Genomic DNA, 20,635 nt, shown 5'->3' with positions numbered 1-20,635 from the left:
AAGGTCAAACAGCTAGTAAATGTATCAAGTGTCTGAGTCTGGATTTGAACTCAGGTACTCGTGATTCCAGGGCCGGTGCCCCACTCACTGCGCCACCTAGCTGCCCCCATATATTTTATTAAGCAGTTAACGAGTAACTTGTGTGATTCCAACATGGGAAGAGAGTTAAGCAAGGTGAGTTTCCCACATCCTCCTCCCAGGATGGAAAGTTAGTTTTCTTCTGGGGTTACTATGAGGAGATGAGTCACCTTTAGGAAGTATCCAGGATCCTTAGGTATACCCAGAAGCCCACTTTTACCCTGGGTACTATGTGGAATCCAGTCTTTTAATCCAGGACTGTACAGATTCTTAGCATCAGAAGGGATATCACAGGTCATCTAGTACAAATCATACCTGAACATGATTCAGCTCTGCAGTGTCCCCAGCAAGTTCCTATCCAGCTTCCACTTGAAGATCTCCAATGTTAACCTACAAACACGTGCTATGGCAGTCTGTTACATTTCTGGACAGCTCTAGTTGTTAGAAAGTTATTTCTTTTATCAAGATAAAGTCTGATTCTCTACAGCATTTACCCATTATTCTTAGTTCTGCCTTTTGGGACCAAGCAGAGCAAGTTTTAATTCATTTCTAGCCATTCCAGAATTAAGAGACAGCTATTTTGTTCTCCATAAGTCTTCTACAGGCCAGACATCCCATCCTGGGTGAAGGTCAGTATGGTGGGATTGCTTTAGATCTAAAGAAGCTCCTGGATGCCCATTCTGGCTCTGTGATGACAAGGCTGGGTCATCAGCAGTTTGTATTTGGGGACTGAAGCATCTGGCTGTGATGAAAGATGAGTGGGTGTTTGCCGACTTCTCTTCCATGATCTTGCATGTGATGGTTAAGGAATTTTTCATGGTTTTTTTTATTTCAGACCTTTCTTCCTCACCTTTGAATCTGTGGTGAAGCCTTTTAACTTCTTAGATGATGCATACCTCAGATTTTGTGGGAAATTTCAGTTCTGATAAATCTATAATAAAATCATGAGGTGTACTATTTATTGAATTCAACAGTTAAAACAAAATAAAAATACCTATTGTTGAGGATAAGAGACCATTTCTTTTCTTCCTAACTGATGAAAACATTTGAAAGTCAATGTAAATCCTATTAACATTTTTTTTTTCAAAATTAATTTTAAAAGTCATATTTTTCCCACAGAGATGACTGTTGTTGTAGGGTCTGAACTGGTTGAAGGCTATGGAAGTGATACCTTTAAGAGATCAGTAGACTCTCTCCTATTATCCGTCTTGCCATGGTACTTTTATGCTCTAGTTTATCCTTGGTCTTTTGGGTGACCCTGAGTAGGTCCCTTAAACTATTTGGAACTTAGTTTCCTCATTGTAAAATGTGAAGGTTGAACTAGGTATCTTATAGCTCAGATCCTGTAATCTGAAACTGTCTCCAGTGATATTATAAAGTCTAGTTTTTGTGACCATAACAGTAACTCTTGTTAGGGATGGAAGAATTCATTGCTTTTTCTTTACTACATTTGAGTGATTTTCTAGAAAAAAGTAAAGAATGTAGGGTTGAATAAAAAAAGAATAGATGAAAAACAAATCCTGAAACTTCCTCTTCTATTGTACAATATTACTATAAAGCTCCGGCACATGTGGTATGATTATGAACAATAAAATTATACATGTTTGGGTGATTTTATATTTTATAACTCATGGAGATTAAGAAGCGCTGTTTTAATGAAAATCAGCCCTTCTGCTGAATTATGGGTCAGGGGTTACGAATGTTAATAGAATCAAATCTTGAATCAGAAGTGACCTCAGACATCATTCAATGCAAGTATTACTCACAATGTACATTCAGTCTATGACATTCCTGATGAGTGGTCGTTTGTATCCTGCTTAAAGATTTCCACGAATGCCAAACTCACTACATAACAATGCAGTCCATTCCAATTTTGGACATTTCCAAGTGTTAGAAAGTTCTTCCTTATGCTAAATAGAAATCTTGCTCCCTAGAATATCTGTCCTTGGTCCAGTTTTGCTCTTTGGGTCCAGGAAGAATAGGTTTGAAAGCTCTTCCAATATTTAGCTAATAATAATTCATATTTATAAAGGGCTTTGCATATTTCATTTGAATCCTCACACCAACCTTGTAAAGGAGGTGCTGGTATTATCCCCATTTTACAGATGGGTTGCACAGATATTAAGTGTCAGAGGTGTGATTCAGGGTCTTAATTTTCTTGACTTTTAAGTCCACTGCTCCAACCACTATGAAATCTTCTCTCCTCTGGGTTAAGCAACCCCAGTTCTTTCAAATGATCCTCATGCTGCAGTTTTAATTCCCCTTGTCATCCTGGTCAAGCTGTCCTGGAGTTGCCCTCCAGTTTATTAATATGTTTTAGAAAATGTGTTGCCCCAGACTGAAAATGTATGGATCTGACCAGGGCTGTCAGGCCTGTTTTAGTTAACGGAGCCTTGGTCTTGTGATACCTGTTGGTATTCCTGTATTGACTCTTTGGATTCAGACAAGAATTTGCTTCTGCTGGTGGTTTTTCTTGATTTTGAAGCCTCTAGGCACATTTTATGATAACTAAATATATTCCCAAGCTCCTTGGATTAGCATTCAGGGCCTGCCTCATAACTTTAATACTCCCCCTCCACCTCACCCCCACCCATCTCTGTATTCTATATAATCTCTCCTGCTTTGTCTTTGTTCTTATTATGTCTCTACATTTTCCTAGGTCTGGCTCAAACTTCAACTCCATGAAGCCTTTCCTGACTAATCCTCATCTCCCTTGATCTTATGACTCTTTATTCAGTCCTCACTTAGGATATATGGATACATTTTATATTGTTCTGTTATTTTTGCATAATAGTAACAACAGCTTGCATTTATATAGTGGATTAAGGTTTGTAAATATCTCATTTCATCCCCTTCACGTGCTGCTTTGTTATTGTCTTCTGATTGTTTCAGGTAGGTGTGTTTCTCCAGGTCTGTTATAAAGTCCATAAAGGCATTAAGAGGTCTTTTACATTTGAGGCACCAATAAAGCAAATGGTATTTAGAGGAGCAGGGAACAGAGGGTGTATCTAAGAGCTTTACATGGTCTTGTAAAAAGTATGCTGGGAATGCAGTACCTCAGAATGAGCTAAAGGCCAAGTACATCAAAAAAGGATTTTTTTTAAAAGCTATTTTGAAAGAAAAAGCACCTTAGGGACCTTTGTTCAAGGATGGATGGGACTGATAACTGACAGCAGAGAGTGCAAGACTGGTTAATTTTTATTTTGCTTCTGTTTTCTCTGCTGAGGAGAATGACTTTTATACTGGAAATCACAGAACGAAAATCCCTAAAAGGGAGTTGATACCCAAAGTAAGTCAAGAGATAATAAGAGAGTGCCTGGCTGCCCTTGGTGAATTCAGGTCATTGGATCAGATGAAATACATGTTTAAGTCCTAAAACAACTGGCAGATGTGATCCCAAGCCACTGTCAGTGATACCAGAGATGGTGGAAAATAGCAGAGGTTCCACAAGCTGGGAGAAGGGCAGAGGCTTGATTAGAGAAGAGAAGAGAACAGCCAGAGTATCAGCCAGTGAGCTTAGCTGATTCCTGGGAAAATGAGAGAATGGATCACTGCAGAGATAAGGAAATGGTGATTGCACCACAGGGCCTCCTCAAGAACAGACATCAGATTAACCTCATTCCCTTTTCTGACAGGATTACCAAACTAGTAGATGCTGTAGATATAGTTTATCTAAATTTTAGTAAAGCTTTTAATGAAATATCTCATAGTGTTATTGTAGGGAGGATGGAAGGATCTGGATCAGACAATCTGCAGTCAGATGTATTCAGGACTGAGGGCTAGACTTAAAGAATAGTTGTTAATATTTTAAGGGCAGGAGCTCTCCCAGGACAGTTCCCTAGGGATCCATGCTAGTTCCTGTGCTGTTTAACATATTCGTCAGTGACTTGAATTGTTAATAAAAATGGAATGGTCTTCATATTTGCTGATGATACCAAGCTGGGAGGGGAATAACTAAGACATTGAATGACCAAATCAGAATCCCAAAGGATCTTGAATGGGCAGAGGATTGTGCTGAATCTAATAAGGTGAAATTCCTTAGGGTTAAATGTCAAGTATTATCCTTAGGTACCAAAACAGATACAAGATGGATGAGGCATGTTTGATGGCAGTTATGAAAAAGATAGGGCAACCATCAAAAAAAGCAAATGCAAGATTGAGCTTCATTGACAGACTCACGTGCATAATTGTGTTTATTTCTTGGTGCCATAGTTTAAGGACACTGATAGCTGAAGAGTGTCCACAACTGGGTATCCAAGGTGGCGCAGGGGCAAAGGATTAGTTGAAGGGACTGGATATCTTTAACCTGAGGAATAGATGACTTGGTTGGGTGGGGAGCTATAATAGCTCTCTTCAATATTAAAGGGCTGTCATGTAGAGGGAATTTGTCCTGTGTGGCCCAGGAGGGAAAAACCAGAAGTATTGGGTAGAAGCTACAACGAAGTTAACTTAGACTTCATGTCAGGAAAACCTTTCTAACAATTAGAGCTGTCCAAAATTGGAATGGGCTCCTTCCAGAGGTAGTGGGTTCTTCTTCCTTGGAGGTCTTCAGGTAGAGGTGAGGTGAGTATCTGTCCCAAATGTTACAGTGGGCATTCCTCTCCTATATAGATTGTACTACATAGCCACCCCAGTCCCTTCCAGCTCAAAAATCCTGGGGTTCTCTGATTCTGTGAGTTAGTCCACTGCTAGTCATTCAAGAGGAGCTTAGTAAATGTAGGAGAAAATTGAATTTAATCTTCAAAAGTCCCCAGCTCTCCTCCAGGCTGAATGCTTTAGTATTTGAGGAAAATGAGCCACCAGTCACATTCATAGCTGTATGACTGATATCCATATGCATTCTAATATTGTCACATGCACTTCATCATACACACACACTGAGATGCCCTTGGATATATATACAGCCAGTTAACATATAACTGAACTGTCCATACGCATGCTAAGAAAGGGTCTTATGCATGCAGGTACATAGCAAACAATGTATTCACAGTGAGATACAAGCTTCACAGAATGTCAGAGTTAAGGCCTCAGAGGCTCTCTAGTCCACGCTGTCCTGGAACAATAATTCTGTCTACAGTTTCCCTGACAACTAATCAGGGATCCTCCAGTGAGGAATCCCATTATATCTTAAGGCAGCCCATTCTGTCTTTGGATAATGGTACTTAGATGTTCACAGTGCCTCACCTAGACAGTAATTGTGAACACACAGATGCTCACACTGAGATATTTTTCAGCACTGTTTCCACAATCCGGCTAGCAGCTTCTGTGGGGGTGTAAGATCCACCCACAACCAGCACCCAGAAAGCTGCCAACAGCACAGGTTCTTTTGATCTGCTTAACTAAGGAAAGCAAGGTTAAGGGGTTGACAAGTTTACTTTAATCCAGCATACAGACAGCATTCACTTAATTCAGGGGAAAAATCCAGCACCCTGAACTTCAGAACAAAATACAAACAAATTACAAACATCAACAGACAGACCCAATACAGACTCATAGTTACCAACATCTAGGTTCAGCCCGGGAGCACAGAACAAAGGCTGGCCCAGAGTCATGCCCCACCACTGCTGTAAGGAGGAGCTCCAAAGAACAAACAGCCAATCCCTGGTTTTTATATCTTTTTCAGCGTCAGGGGTGAGTCACACATGCGACTCACCCACATGACCTAGAATCGTCACAAAGAGGCGGACTTAAACCCACATGGTCTAAAAGCCTCTGCTCTCCCAGACATGTAAACTAGGCCCTCTCTGGAGTTAGCCCCACCTTGGGCCCCACCTTAGTTGCCAATCCACACCCACTAAGGTTTTACACCTAATAGGGGTTTGGGCCAGGGGCTTAGCACCTAGTATGGCTCAATGAATTACTCAAAGAGAACAAAAGCCAAACAATTCAAGGGCACTTGTTGAACTAAGTGCTAAGGATCCCATTTTTGGTTACCAACACAAGCACAGACACACACACACACACACACATGCAAACACATATACCCTATGATTTCCTATTTACATTAGATGACAGTTGTTGACAAATGAGAGCTCATCTGGAGGAAAGCTACTAGGATAGGCAGAGGGACTGTAATCAAGGCTGTCTGAGGCCACATTAAAATAACTTAAGATGTTTATCTTGGAGAAGAAAGGACTTGGAGGGTGCCTGATATAACAGAATCTGAGATGGGAAAGTCCTTCTTCTGCTCGGTCCCTGAAAGCAGAACTAAGGGAAGCAGGTGGATTTGTGGTACAGATTTTGGTTTAGTGTGTGTAAAAACTTGGTAGCAATTAGGGCTACCTAAAAGTAATTGACTTCTGTAGCAGTGAGTTCCTTGTTCCTGGAGGCTGTTGAAAGACTGAATGACTGTCTAGCTGTGTGTTGAACTAGATGAGGGGTTTTTAATTTAGAGTCCACGAACTTGTTTTTGTAGTATTTTGATAGCTGTATTTTCATATATTTTTTTTCTTTGTAATCCTACATATTTTATGTGTTTAAAAACATTCTGAGAATGGCTCAGCAGGCTTTACTAGACTGCCATTGGAGTCTGTGGCACAAGAGGTTAAGAACCTTTGCAGTAGATGTGCCCTGTGAGTTTTTGACAGTGCAAGTGGTGTATTGGAAAGAACATTAGTTTTGAAGTCAGAGCACCTGGATCTGCACCCTGGGACTGCCACTTGCTCACATGAGCGATCTTCATCAGATCACTCCTACACCTCAATTTCTCATCTATAATTTGGAGGCAGGATGGTACTAGATCAGTAGTGTCAAACAAATAGAAATGAGTCCCTGCTGGCTGCATATTGACTTAGAAAGCCACAAAGTAACATCATCTATGTTATTAACATCAGCTGTTTTTATTTCTCTTGTACAACATTTCCCAGTGAGTTTGATACCTGTAGACTAGAGGACCTCTAAGGAAGGTGTCTTCTAGCTGTAAATCGGTGATCCTGTGGGTTCACCAGACTTGTTCAGTATAAGTTTATGACAAGAAGCTTTTGTGTTCCTGTTGATAGTTTTGTGGCCCAAATTTTGGGGCAACTGATAATACTCATTCCCCAATTCATAAACTTAACTGGAGCCAGTGTCCTAGATAAGGGAGAAGCTGTGAAATAGCTCTGGGATTTCATTTGGAGCCCCACGAGGTAATTGCTAAGAGAAAGAATTCCATTGTTCATCTTCCTGTGTTTATTAGAGCCACTGACTTGTCCTTCCTAGCATGTCAGTAGTTATTGTTTAATGTATACTCAGCAGTCATCCCAGAGGCTTCAGCTGAAATGAAAAGAATTTAATAAATGGTCTGTTGTGAATGAAATTTACTTATTTCTCTAAATGTGGAAGTTTATTTCTCTAAACCAGATTTCCTGCCTTCCCATGGCTGGCTGTGTTGAAGAACAACTCACGAGTTCTTCATCCTCAATATGGGTTAGTTTACTTTGACGTAATTTTTAGGCATGTTAGTTGTGATTGTTTTTGGGGTAGTGATGACCCACGAATATGTGTTTTGTATCTGATTTTTACTTTTCTTTCAGGACTGTCAGTGCTGGGGGCATCTCTTGGTTTCTACCTTGTCCCCTTTTGCAAGCAAGCAATATTATTGGTTGTTATGATGGGAGTCGTTGGAATTTCTACTGGAATGTTAGACACAGGTGAGTGAATTTTCTGCCATCATTCCTGGGTGGAGGAGAGGAGGGAGGGAAGAGAAGATAGCTTCTTTTAGAAAAAAGTCTAGGAAACTTTTTTTCTAATTCTTGACTTGGTTACTCTCCCACATGGCACTTATTCCTGGAAAGAATGTTGTTCTTATTTACCTAGGGGGAAAAGTGCCAATAATCCTTGCCAGGTGTGAGGTTGTGTGTGGTGGGTGGGCTTACAGCTGTGACTTGTGACTACCCTGCTTCATAAGCAATAGACATTGGTGGTTAGGATCCTCCAGAGAGGGAAGATTTCCTCTTTGACAGTAGTTTTCACAGAAAGGCAACTTTCATTTAGGTAGTAAATCCTAATTGTTATGGTATGGAGTGATTATTTAAAACCTAAACAACATTTGGACCTAGAGTCTGAGTAAGCAGATTAAACTCAGTGAATATTTCCTAATTACTAATTAATTTGCCTATTACATTCAAGGTGGGCATTGAATACTTGTGTTCGAATGGATGCAAAGGTAATTAGAGCTAAATCCAAACCTGTTCCTTGCCCTGCCTATCACTTTTTTCTGTTTTTAATTTTTCTCCAAGATTCCTACATTCTTCCACTAATCCTTCCCTAATTAGCTGACCTCTGATACCCACTAAATCTTTTGCCATTTAATTTTGTGTATTTGTAAATATATGTGTAATATATTTAGGAGAAGGGCAGGCTGGATTTAGGATTTCATCAGCATAAGGATTCACCATTGAGGAAGCTCCTCCTAATGCAAATTGGTAAATGTTGTGCAATTTCCAGTCTGTAAGAGTGGCCAGAGAAAGTCTAACATTTTCCCATGTGGCAGCCCTTCAGGTGGTCATTCTTGAAGTCAGAAAGACCTGAGTTGATGGCACATGCTGGCAGTGTGACCCTGGGCAGGTCGTTTAGTTTTTCACTGCCTTAGATACCTCTTTAGTATCATGTGTGTGCATATGTAAATATGCACATGTGAAATGGTTTCTCCCACCATCCACACTGTAGCCTCTTTTGTTTGTCTCTCCCCTGCTTTACTGTAGTGGCTGAGGATGTGTGAAATAATGACTGGAGGCTTTTAGCTCAGTTTGGTGACTTGCATCTGTCGGTAGTTTGTCTGCACATCTGTAAAGAGTTAGAGAATAAATCTGTTTGTGTCACTTGACCATCATGTAGTTGAAGGTGTTAGAAGGTCCTGATAGGTCCCCAAATGGGCTTAGCAGGATTCTGCAGATCTTCATGTCCTGAAAACCTCATGGTACACCTGGTATGCGCATAAATAGCATTTCCTCAAATAGGTGTCTGGAGGTCTGTCTCATAGAGAATTTTAGTAACTTTAATGCTACCTGATGATTAAAAACTGCAGAGCAGAGAAGGAGGGGTGGAGCCAAGATGGCAGCTAGAAAGCAGGGCCTTGCTTAAGCTCTCCCCCAGGTCCCTTGAAACACCTGTAAAAATGGCTCTGAAGAAATTCTAGAGCTGTGGAACCCACGAAATAGCAGAGGGAAGCAGGGCTCCAGCCCAGGACAGCCTGGATGGTGGCTGGGAAGGGCCTATCACACAGAACTTGGAGTGGAGCACAGCCCAGCATGGGGTGCCAGGACCAACCAGACCAGGAGCCGGGCTGAACAGGCTGTAGCACCCTGAATCACTGAGCTTTGGCAGTTACTAGATTTCTCAACCAATAAACGCCAAAGACAACAGAGCAGGTTAGTGGAAAAAACTGCTAGATCTGAGGGAGAGGAGTGTCTGGTTGGCCCCATCCCCGTGGGTGGAGGAGGTGGTGCAGCTCTGTGACTGCTTCCAGAGCTCCATCTGTGGTTGCTTCCAGCCCCAGGCCCACCTGGTGGGAGGAATTAAGTGGCAGATCAGAGCAGGAGAGCAGAGCCTGATTTGCCCTATGTGGATCTGGCTTGTGGTCCTGGTTGGTGTTTCTTGGGGGAGGAGGAGTGCTGGTGTGGCAGAGCTTGCTGTGTAGAAGTAGCTCTGAAAACAGCAGCACAGCCCCTAAAGCTTGAGACAAGGCACTCTCTACTCTACAAGTAGTCGAACCCTGACAAAAAGCTACAGGATCAAGTAGTTGGCTGGGACTATGAACAGGCAGTGAAAATTGACTCAGATTCAGACTCAGACTTTAGAATATTTTTTTGGTGCCAAAGAAGGTCAAAACATACAGCCAGAAGAAGTCAACAAAGTCAAAGAGCCTACATCAAAAGCCTCCAAGAAAAATATGAATTGGTCTCAGGCCATGGAAGAGCTCGAAAAGGATTTGGAAAAGCAAGTAAGAGAAGTAGAGGAAAAATTAGAAAGAGAAATGAGAGACATGCAAGAAACTCATGAAAAACAAGGCAATCACTTGCTAAAGGAGACCCCAAAAAATAACACCTTAAAAATAGACTAACTCAAATGGCAAAAGAACTCCAAAAAACCAATGAGGAGAAGAATGCCTTGAAAGGCAGAATTAGCCAAATGGAAAAGGAGGTTCAAAAGACCACCGAAGAAAATACTAACTTAACAATTATATTTGAGCAAGTGGAAGCTAGTGACTTTATGTGAAATCAAGATATTATAAAACAGAACCAAAGGAATGAAAAAATGGAAGATAATGTGAAATACCCCATTGGAAAAACCACTGACCTGCAAAATAGATCCAGAAGAGATAATTTAAAAATTATTGGACTACATGAAAGTCATGATCAAAAAAAGAGCCTAGATATCATCTTTCAAGAAATTATTAAGGAAAACTACCCTGATATTCTAGAGCCAGAGGGTAAAATAGAATTTGAAAGAATCCACTGATGGCCTCTTGAAAAAGATCCCAAAAATAAAACTCCTAGGAATATTGTTGCCAAATTCCAGAGTTCCCAGGTCAAGGAGAAAATACTGCAAGCAGCCATAAAGCAACAATTTGAGTATTATGGAAAGAAAATAAGTTTTTTTAATGGTTTTTTTTGGCAGGGCAATTGGGGTTAAGTGACTTGACCAAATAACACAGCTAGTAAATGTGTCAAGTGTCAGAGGCTGGATTTGAACTCAGGTCCTCCTGAGGCTGGTGCTCTACTCACTGCACCACCTAGACACACCTTGTGGAAACACATTCAGGATAATACAAGATCTAACAGCTTCTACCTTAAGGAATTGAAGGGCTTGGAATATGATATTCTGGAGGTCAAAGGAGTTAGGATTAAAACAGAAAATCACCTACCCAGCAAAACTGAGTATAATGCTGAAAGGCAAAATATGGATTTTCAATAAAATAGAGGACCTTCAAGCTTTCTCAGTGAAAAGACCAGAGCTGAATAGATAATTTGAATTTCAAACACAAGAATCAAGAAAAGCATGAAAAGGTAAACAAGAAAGAGACATCATAAGGGACTTACTAAAGTTGAACTGTTTTGTTTATATTCCTACATGGAAAGATGATGTGTATAATTCATGAGTACTTTTTCAGTATTAGGGTAGTTGAAGGGAATATACATATATATATATAGACAGAGGGTACAGGGTGAGTTGAATATGAAGGGATGATATCTAAAAAAAGAAAATAAAATTAAGGGATGAGAGAGGATTATATTGAGAGAGGGAGAAAGGGAGAGAGAGAATGGAGTAAATTATCTCACATAAAAGTGGCAGGAAAAAGCAGTTCATTGGAAGGGAAGAGGGGGCAGGTGAGGGGGAATGAGTGAATCTTGTTCTCATGGGATTTGACCTGAGGAGGAAATAACATACACACTCAATTGGGTATCTTACCCCACAGGAAAGTAGGGGGAAGGGGATAAAAAAGGGGGGATGATAGAAGGGAGGGCATATAGAGGGAAGAGGTAATCAAAGCAAACCCTTTTGAAAAGGGACATGGTCAAGGGAGAAAATTGAATAAAGGGGGACAGGATAGGATGGAGGGAAATATAGTTCATCTTTCACAACATGATTATTGTGGAAGTGTTTTACATAATGATACATGTGTGGGCTATGTTGAATTACTTGCCTTCTTAGGGAGTGTGGGTGGGGAGGGAAGAGGGGAGAGAATTTGGAACTCAAAATTTTAAAAGCAGATGCTCAAAAAAAAGGTTGTTTTTGGCATGCAACTGGGAAATAAGATATAAAGGCATTGGGGCATAGAAATCTGTCTTCCCCTACCAGAAAGTAAGGGGAAAGGGAATGGGAGGGGAGTGGGGAGATAGAAGGGAGGGCTGACTGGAGAACAGGGCAAGCAGAATATATGCCATCTTGGAGTCAGGGGTGGGGGGCAGCAGCAAGGGTAGAAAATTTGTAACTCAAAGTCTTGTGGAAATCAATGCTGAAAACTAATAAATTATTAAATAAGTTCCCCCCAAAAAAAAGAACTAAGAAGGAGTCTTAGTGCCAAAGACAGGGGATTTAGGTTTAGTTAGCTAGAACAAGAAAACCTAACCCCAGTCACGGGCTTTTTCAAACATGCGTTTTTATCCCCCATCACCTCAGCAATAGCACAGAATATTTCTGAGACAGATCATTTATGAAGGCTGATCCAAATGTTGAAAACCTAATCTCTCAAGGTAGGAAGCTGAGAAGAGAGAAAATAGTTCCTTGGCTTTAATGTGCAAATGAAAGTTCTATCTTTATGTACTTGGTATTCTGTAAATATTGTTAGTCTAAATATAAACATAGCAATTTTAAGAAAATGCTTCAGTGTTCATGTATGGTTCTTTTCTTATTTCTTACACCTGGATAGGATTCTATGGATGTGCTACATGAACATCACCAAATCATGTGTGTTTGGAATTGGTCTAAATAAATGAATGAATGGAAAAAAAAACCCTAAGAGCGTGTTCTACTTTGAAGCACAGTTTGTTCTGTCATTTCTGTTGTTACATGGGTCCATCAGGTTCATTTCCAGCACCAGGACCTTTTCATCCTTTGCAGTTTTTGTCCCTCCATAAATCTTCCACAGAGATTCTACCCATTATGCTGTAGGCCTTTTTCTTGGCCTATTTGCCTTTGAGTGGTTTCACTATTTGATGGGTTGTCATCAGCACAGCACTAAGTCTGCCCAGCTCTCCATCTGCTTCCCTTTGTCTCACTCCATGACCCCCCTACATCCTTTTCTGATCAAGGATGTGCTTGGTGACATCTTTTATGCCACTTGTGTACCATTTGTTGTTTACATGCTTCAGAATACTTGTACACACACTCTCTCTCTCCATTGTCCTTTGGGTCCCTTGGCCTTTTTGATTCTTTAGAGAGCGTGGCATTTTATAATTAGATAGTTTCACTAAGGAAAATATCAATGTTCACCGTGTCTATAGAATTCATTTCTAAAACTTAAATGGTAGAAAAGTGCTCTGTAACCATGAGAGTTCCCTGAGTTTCCCCAGTTTCCTTGGGATTTGGTTTCTTAACCTTTTGGGAGATAAGAGGGGACAGGAGGTGGGTCTTGACTCGTGAAGTTATTGGCACAGTGAACCCCAAATGAGGAAGCGCCCTCTAGCAATGCATATTAGTGATTTTTCTGCAACTTAAGAGCCTTGGAGAGCTTCCCAGGACCGTGTGGCTGGTATGGATCAGAGACAGGACTTGAACCCAGATCTTCCTGACTCCCAAACTGGCTCTCTGGCTTCTATGCTGGGCTTCCTCTTGGCTTAACAAATTATAGTTTATATTTCTAGTATACTATCTCTGACACCTGAACCTCTTCTGAAGATAATTACTACATTGACTTTTAAGATATTTAGAATTTTTAACACAAAAATATGTTTCTTTTTATTATTTGTAGGTTGCAATGTCCTCATCCTGGATATATGGAGAGGTGAAGCAGCCCCACATCTGCAGGCTTTGCATTTCACTTTTGCCTTGGGGGCTGTTTTGGCTCCCTTACTGGCCAAGTTGGCCTTGGGCAGTGCTGTGCCCTCTGAAAACCACACAGTAGCTGACATGTCAAACCACTCTGAGCTCACCCTGCCACCTGCTGCTGACTTAGAAGTTATATTTGGAATACCTGCTAATAAGAATTTGCTATGGACTTATGCTTTTATAGGAACTTATAATTTGGTGATGCTTTTCTTCTTTATTGTTTTGTTTTTCCAAAAAATTCCAAGTCAAGAGAAGATGAAAGAAGCTGCTCAGAAGTCTCGAACTGCAAAATATCAGAATGCCCTTCTTGGGCTCCTTTTTATATTCTTCTTTTTTTATGTAGGAGCAGAGGTCACGTATGGCTCTTATGTTTTTTCTTTTGGAACACTACATGCTGGCATGAGTGAAAGCCAAGCAGCAGGCTTGAACTCTGCCTTCTGGGGGACATTTGCTGCTTGCAGGGGCATGGCGATCTGTTTTGCTACTTGTCTGCACCCTGGGACCATGATTGTGTTAAGCAATGCAGGCAGCTTGATTTCCTCCCTGCTTCTAGTGATTTTCAATAAGAACCACATTTGTCTTTGGGTAGCAACTGCAGTGTATGGGGCTTCAATGGCTACTACATTTCCCAGTGGTGTTGCCTGGATTGAACAGTACATGACCATTAAAGGAAAATCTGCCTCTTTATTTGTAATTGGTGCTTCCCTGGGAGAGATGGTCCTTCCTGTGGTGGTTGGATCTCTTCAAGGAAAATATCCACATCTTCCTGGGATTCTGTATGTTTCTTTGGGGTCAGCTATTGCAACCGGAGTTTTGTTTCCTATCATGTACAAACTGGCCACTGCACCTCTTGATAGCAAGATTCAGGAAAGTAGAAAGAGTGAAGATCAGAAAGCACTACTCTCCACCTCTAGGTTTAATGATGAGGATGAGGATGATTATGGAGAAGAGGGTGCTGAAGAAGAATGGAACAAAGTTGACTTTGAAATGAGCGATATGATGAGGAATTCTGGAATAGAGACATCTAGAAAAATTTTGAGAGAATCTCCCACAGAAATCTCTAGCCAGTTCTTGTCAAACAACATACCATTCACTTCCTCTCTGGTTATTACTAGCAACTCCCTTGTGATGCCCCTCCCTCTAGACAGGGAAAAGAATGACTAATGGAGTGAAAGATGGATTGGTTATTGATTCCCTTTAACAACCATTGACTTTAAGGAGGCAGATCAGAGTAGATCATTAACAGATTTTCAAACACATTTTAGGGTTTGGCACTTCTAGCTCTGATTACAAAAAATGGAAAATTCTGGTGTGTCATGTCTGCCTAGAGTCTTTGACAACAAAGGGAGTTCAGGTATGGTCAGGTGTCACTAGTAAAGTGACTCTACTGTAAGGTAGCCCCCTACATTCAGAGGATGCAAAGAAGGCGTAGATATTTAAGAAGTTTCTTACCAGCAAAAGACATTAAGAGAGTGATTGAAGAGCAGAGTAAATGTCTAGAATTCAAGAAACTACTAGTGGATTTGGGAAATAACCAGTTCTATTTGACAGGAGTTTGTAAAGCCTCATGAAAGAATCTACTTTTTGCTTTGAAAAACTTCTTTAACCTGTACCGATAATTGTACTTCTCTTCAACTTGGAACAAATGATGATGATAGGTTCTGATTTCTGATTGAGTATGCTTCAGATAATAATGAAAACATACGGTGTGATGGGAAGAACCCTGCATTGGGAGTCAGGAGACTTTGGTTGCAGTTATGACTTTAACCACAAATTAGCTCCATGATCTTGCCTAAATTCACTCAATTTCTCTTAGTGTTAGTTTTCTTGTAAAAATGAGAGTATTTGACTTTGATCACTAAGGTCTCTAAAATTCTTTGTATGGTAATGAGATATTCTTCAAAGAATAAAATGCACTAAATTTAGCTATGCAGGTTGTTGATGAAGGCCATTCCATTCTTCCCAGAAAGAAGGGAGGTTGTGAGGAAAGTAGAAGTGGAAAGAAGAGAGATAGAAATGACAAAATCACTTTAAGGCTATGCTTTTGGGAATGAATTTGGTGGCCTGAAGGTTTCACATACTTTAATACTTTCAGTCATTGTCTAAAGAGGACATCCTTAATTAGTAATTACATCGGTTATAGGGAAGTTTATGCTCTTGACAGTTATATTTAAAAGAAAAAAAAACTACTGAAAAGTTAGTACCTTATTTTTCTATACTAATTATTTTTCTCTAAGTTTGAAGGGGGAATTTGCATATCTAAATGTTTGCTATTGAAAAATAGAGTATTCCTACATTGGTAGTTAGACCAATAGGGAAGGACCTTCTAAGGGTCCATTACTTATCTCTGCTACAAATTTATTTCTAAGCTTTGCAAGGCTAGAAATTCAGTTATTTCTGTTCATCTAGGTTTTGGTTGAAAACTGTATTCATAAGAGACTGAGCTATTAACCCAGAGTGCTAGTTCATTTAAAACAAGGGATTTACCTTTGCAGTGATATATGTTCCTGTTGCCTTTCCAGGACAAGCCTCTTGCTGTTATTGCATACCCAGGAAACCAAATGAAAGTTTGGAATATGACTCAGTGTCACAGGGGTCCTTGAAGAAGAAGTAGAGCATCTTTTAAAGGTTTTTTCATATATATATATAAATATACACACACACACACACATATATATACATATATACACATATATATATATACACACACACACACATATATATATATATATATATATACACACATATATATATAATAGAAAACTTGATGAGTTCTTCACAGTGGACAATCTGGAAAATCCTTAGTTATTAACTTCTCCGCTTAAAGTGTGTCTCTTCATGCACGCTGTATTTTTTTGCCAGATTTCATAATGGATCACATTTTCTGGTTCTATGTTTCTACCTTTCCCTAGGTCTAGATGGTGTACCTGTGCTGATTTCCCAGTGAACGTCTGATGGTTTTAGGGCTCAAATGTGTATCCCTTTCATCATCGCACCTTGTTCTAGTGCAGGCAGCCTTTGAGTCTTGGAACTCTTTGTCTTGTTTACTACTTTAGGCCACGTTGAATGACCTTAATCTTAGGTGGAGAGTGGTGGGAGGTACAAAAGGGAAGAAAAACACTCTTGTGCTTTCTATAGCTACCCTTGTCCGTGAGCTTACAGATGCTTCGTTTGCTGTTCCACTCTATAAGAGGTCTCGGGGGCATCAGATTAATACAGCAATTATGCCAGTAGGTGAGTGGAGAGGGGCACGCTGAGCTGGAGAATGGTGGCTATTACACCTTTCTCACAGCTATTTTTATACGTGGGTGAATGACATGTTTGGCTAGGGCCCAGGAAGAGACAGGAAAAACAAAAGATGTCAGGAAGTATAAAATATAAAGTACGTACAATTCCCTGAAAAGCTACTCACCATCATAGACTGCGTTGTGGGTGGCCATACAGGTTATATATATATATATATATATATATATATATATGTATGTATGTATATCCAGAACTAGATCATATTTTCCATATTGTTAAGAGAAGTATTGAAACTTATATCGCTGGGAGTTCATGATCCTAAAATCACTTGTCTGGGAAGTGAGTCATGATACCCATCATCTGTAAGCATTCAGGGTGTTCAAGAGAGTCGAACATTCTGTTGAATGAAAAAAAATTAAGTGTGATGCAATAAACATTTATTAAGCACTTAAGAACTGCACTACCTTTCCCCCTCCCCTGCCTACAATTAGAAATTAGTGCTAGGGTTGCTGTGAAGGATTTCTCTATCCTTCTAGGGCTACAAAGAAAGGGATGGGGAAGACGACAGCACCGTCCCCACCCGACTTGTTTTAGTTTTATTCTTTTAGTCAAGAGGTCCTGAAGCATTAATAAAACGGTAATTTTATCACCATTATTGGTAATAAAAAATTTCCAGTTGATGTGGTAATTTAAAGACATTTGTTCCTTTACAAAGCACATTTTCAATTAACCCATTATTTAAGAACTAGAACTGTTCTTAAACTTCCAATCAGATTTTATTTTTGAAATATCAAACATTGTTCATGGGCTTCTGAATAGTGTGAAGATAAGCATTGTCAGGCAAAACCAATCCCCAAATTGGCAATATTCAGAAATGTATGTTTTGTTCTGAACATCAGTGCAACCTCTCTCTGTCAGGAGGGTGGTTAACATTCTTCCATCCTTGGGCCTCTGAAGTGGTGTTTGGTTGTTTCATTGATCAGGGTTCTTAAGTCTTTCAAAATTGATTTTACAATGTTGATGTTATTGCATAAATTAGCAACCTTATTACTAATGAAAGCATTAGTAAATGAGATTTAAGGAACAGAAATTTGAACTGAAGTTTGGCTTAAGTGTTTGTATATATATAATATGTCTTACGTGATTTCTGCTGGGACTTGTACAAGCCCCATGCTCCCTACCTTGGTCTTTCTCTGTAGTGAAAGTGCATCTCCAGCAGCATTGCTATAGTTCCTTTTCTCCCCCTAGTTGAATGGTTGACTTATTCTTTAATATAAACACCTGATCATCTAAATAACTTAATTCAGAGTCCCTTTTTTGGACATTTGCATTTTGAATAATTGAGTTTTCATTGCATAATTCATTACCTATTTGAGAGAAAATTGTGCTTAAATATCTGTGTTAGGTATTTTTTTTCCAGTTTGATTTATAAAGAAACTGCTTCTTTACTGAGGAACATGCCTCCTTTCCTAATGTCCTCAACCAGATATACTGAATTTAATGAAATTCAGTTTTTCAATTAGTAACCATTAGAAATGGAACATCATCTTTAGAATGTTGTAATTTTGTAGTATTGTTTCACGATAGTACTGTTTTTACTAAAATGTAGAAGTTTTTGTAAGTTCCTTTCAGAGTTTCCATATTTTTTTTTCTGAGATCAGTTTCAATTTGTCCCCTCACGTCTTCCCATTTCTGCTTTGGCCATTCTACTTTCAAGTTTTTCTACCTGACACCCCGTTTCCTGCCAGTTTCTTACAGTGGGCATGCTATTTTACTATTATGCCTTTTACTTTATTAGAATATAATAAATAAATTTGGGCTCATGATCTCTAAATGGAGTACTGCTCCCCTTTGATGCCGTTTGGTTGTGACTGAATGGGCAGACCCACATAAACAATGGAAATTTTCTGGGTGTGAAGTAGGTGGTCCTGAAATCAGACTCTTTAATATCTGGACAAATAGTGTTGGAGATTATGTAGTTCTGGATTTTTATCATTTTGCTTTTATTTTTTCATAATCAAACTTTTTCCCCCAGTAGAAATGGGATTTCAACACACCATTGTATTGAGACCTTGGTACACTAGACAAATTTTTCAGCCCATTTCATCTCATTAATATCACATGTAGATTTGCAACATATAAGTTGGACTAGAACTTAAAACAAATGTGTTTGTGTCCTTAATCTGTAGAATTGAGTAGGTTGGAATGGATTATCTTTGAAGACCCTTTGAGCTCTAAATCTGTGAGTCTGAACTGATAAGCATCTTGTCTTTCCAAGAAATGTGGTTTCTGGGTTGCTGTATCACCAAAGGAAATGTGTTGATTCACTTGAATTAATATGAATTTTTCTGTCTCTCTCTTATGCATGATGTGAAATATCTGACCTTACTGTATTCTTCCTGGATTGTTGTAGTTACTAGGTGCTGCCATCTTGTGTTTTGGAATTTTGATCATGATGTTCTGCAAAATATTGGGTAAAATATTCTTAAGCAGAATTAAGGAAAGTGGCATCAGAAGTCTGGGGTATCCTATGTATATTGAACAGTTTCATCTAAGCCCTTCTGGGGTTTATCTACTTGATTTCATTGGGCATCATGGGTAATGAATACTCTTTGCTAGGATTTGATTTCCCCTAAGAAAAGATGTTCTCTCCAGGCAGGACGTCATGTACTGTGGTATTTGCACATCATTGATAGACAGATGAAACCTTAGGTTTTTTGTTTTGTTTGTTTTGGGTTTTCTGCAGGGCAACTGGGGCTGAGTGATTTGCCCAGCGTCACACAGCTAGTAAGTGTCAAGTGTCTGAGGCCCAATGTGAAGTCAGGCCCTCCTGACTCCAGGGTCAGTGCTCTATCCACTGCACCACCTAGCTGCCCGCTGCCTCTTTTTTAAACAAAAGGTTGAACTACGCCTTTATTTAGAATGATATGTAAAAATATGGAAATACATGAAGAATTTTTACACAGAGATCATGAGAGTGATGACTAGATACACATTGTCTCCAATTTGAGATAAAAATAGTAATTAGGCATTTGTTCCTTAGTTGTCTGTTAATCCTTGTAGTTCTCCTTTGTAAAATGCTGTGTGTTTTAGATGAGATTAATTTCTCATTTTGTGTATTTGCGCATCCTTAATGGTCAAAATTATATTTAAAAGTTTTTCTGAAAAATGAGAACTTGAACCACCATCATTAGTACCATGTAACTATGAGGTCCTTCCCATTTGTAGTAGTTAGCCCACTACCATAGGTCAAAATATCCAGCCATGTCAAAGTTAAGCTTGGGAGGATACTCAATGGCAGAATCTCCTCTTGTGATCTGCATTTTCTTCATCTCTTTGAGAACAGAGGACTATTTGTCATTATCAGTATAAGGTTGCAATGACCTAGGAAGAAGACCATGCTGGGACAGGTTCTTGCAACAATCCAGGAAGACAGGAAGCCATACTGCCCTCAGGGGCAGGTTGAGCTGGCATGGCCCGAGGAAAAAGAACATATTTGTCCTTGACAGTGGGTTGCTATACAGAACAAGATGGAAGAGCCTGGTACGGCAATATAGATAGGGCAAAGTTTCATAAAAGTCAGTGCACTTGAGCCCTCATATTGTCACATTCAGCCACATCAGTGAGTTTGAGGCTGAGTTTAAAAGTAGTAGGAAGGAGTCTATTTGTTTTGTTATGTTGTTTTCTTCAAGATCATCTTTATGAGATGGCAGCTATGGTGACTTCTGGCCAGGTAACTTAGGTCTTTGTTAGAGAGCAGTAAGTAAGCTGCAGACTCTCCAGGGAGCACTTTAGACCCCTAAACAGATACTCCACCTGGTCTGAAAGACAATTGCTAAAT

At 39.7% G+C, this 20,635-nt stretch overlaps 2 protein-coding genes across 2 annotated transcripts in view; one reads left to right on the top strand and one right to left on the bottom strand.

Annotated features, from left to right (window-relative positions):
• Positions 1-15,349, top strand: part of LOC118856569 (sodium-dependent glucose transporter 1-like) — a 32,228-nt gene extending 16,879 nt beyond the window's left edge. Inside the window, exons 3-4 of the mRNA XM_036766942.1 lie at positions 7,593-7,709; positions 13,472-15,349. Of these exons, the coding sequence (XP_036622837.1) occupies positions 7,593-7,709; positions 13,472-14,712 (1,358 nt within the window). The 3' untranslated portion in view covers positions 14,713-15,349. The remainder of the gene's footprint in view (positions 1-7,592; positions 7,710-13,471) is intronic.
• Positions 1-20,635, bottom strand: part of LOC118857686 (DNA polymerase zeta catalytic subunit-like) — a 175,865-nt gene that overhangs the window by 90,423 nt on the left and 64,807 nt on the right. The gene's annotated exons all lie outside the window — the stretch shown is intronic.

This window comes from Trichosurus vulpecula, chromosome 7, assembly GCF_011100635.1.
Source record: "Trichosurus vulpecula isolate mTriVul1 chromosome 7, mTriVul1.pri, whole genome shotgun sequence".
Classification (NCBI taxonomy): Eukaryota; Metazoa; Chordata; class Mammalia; order Diprotodontia; family Phalangeridae; genus Trichosurus; species Trichosurus vulpecula.
Note: the sequence above shows the minus strand (reverse complement) of the source record. Positions and strands in the feature narration are given on the sequence as shown.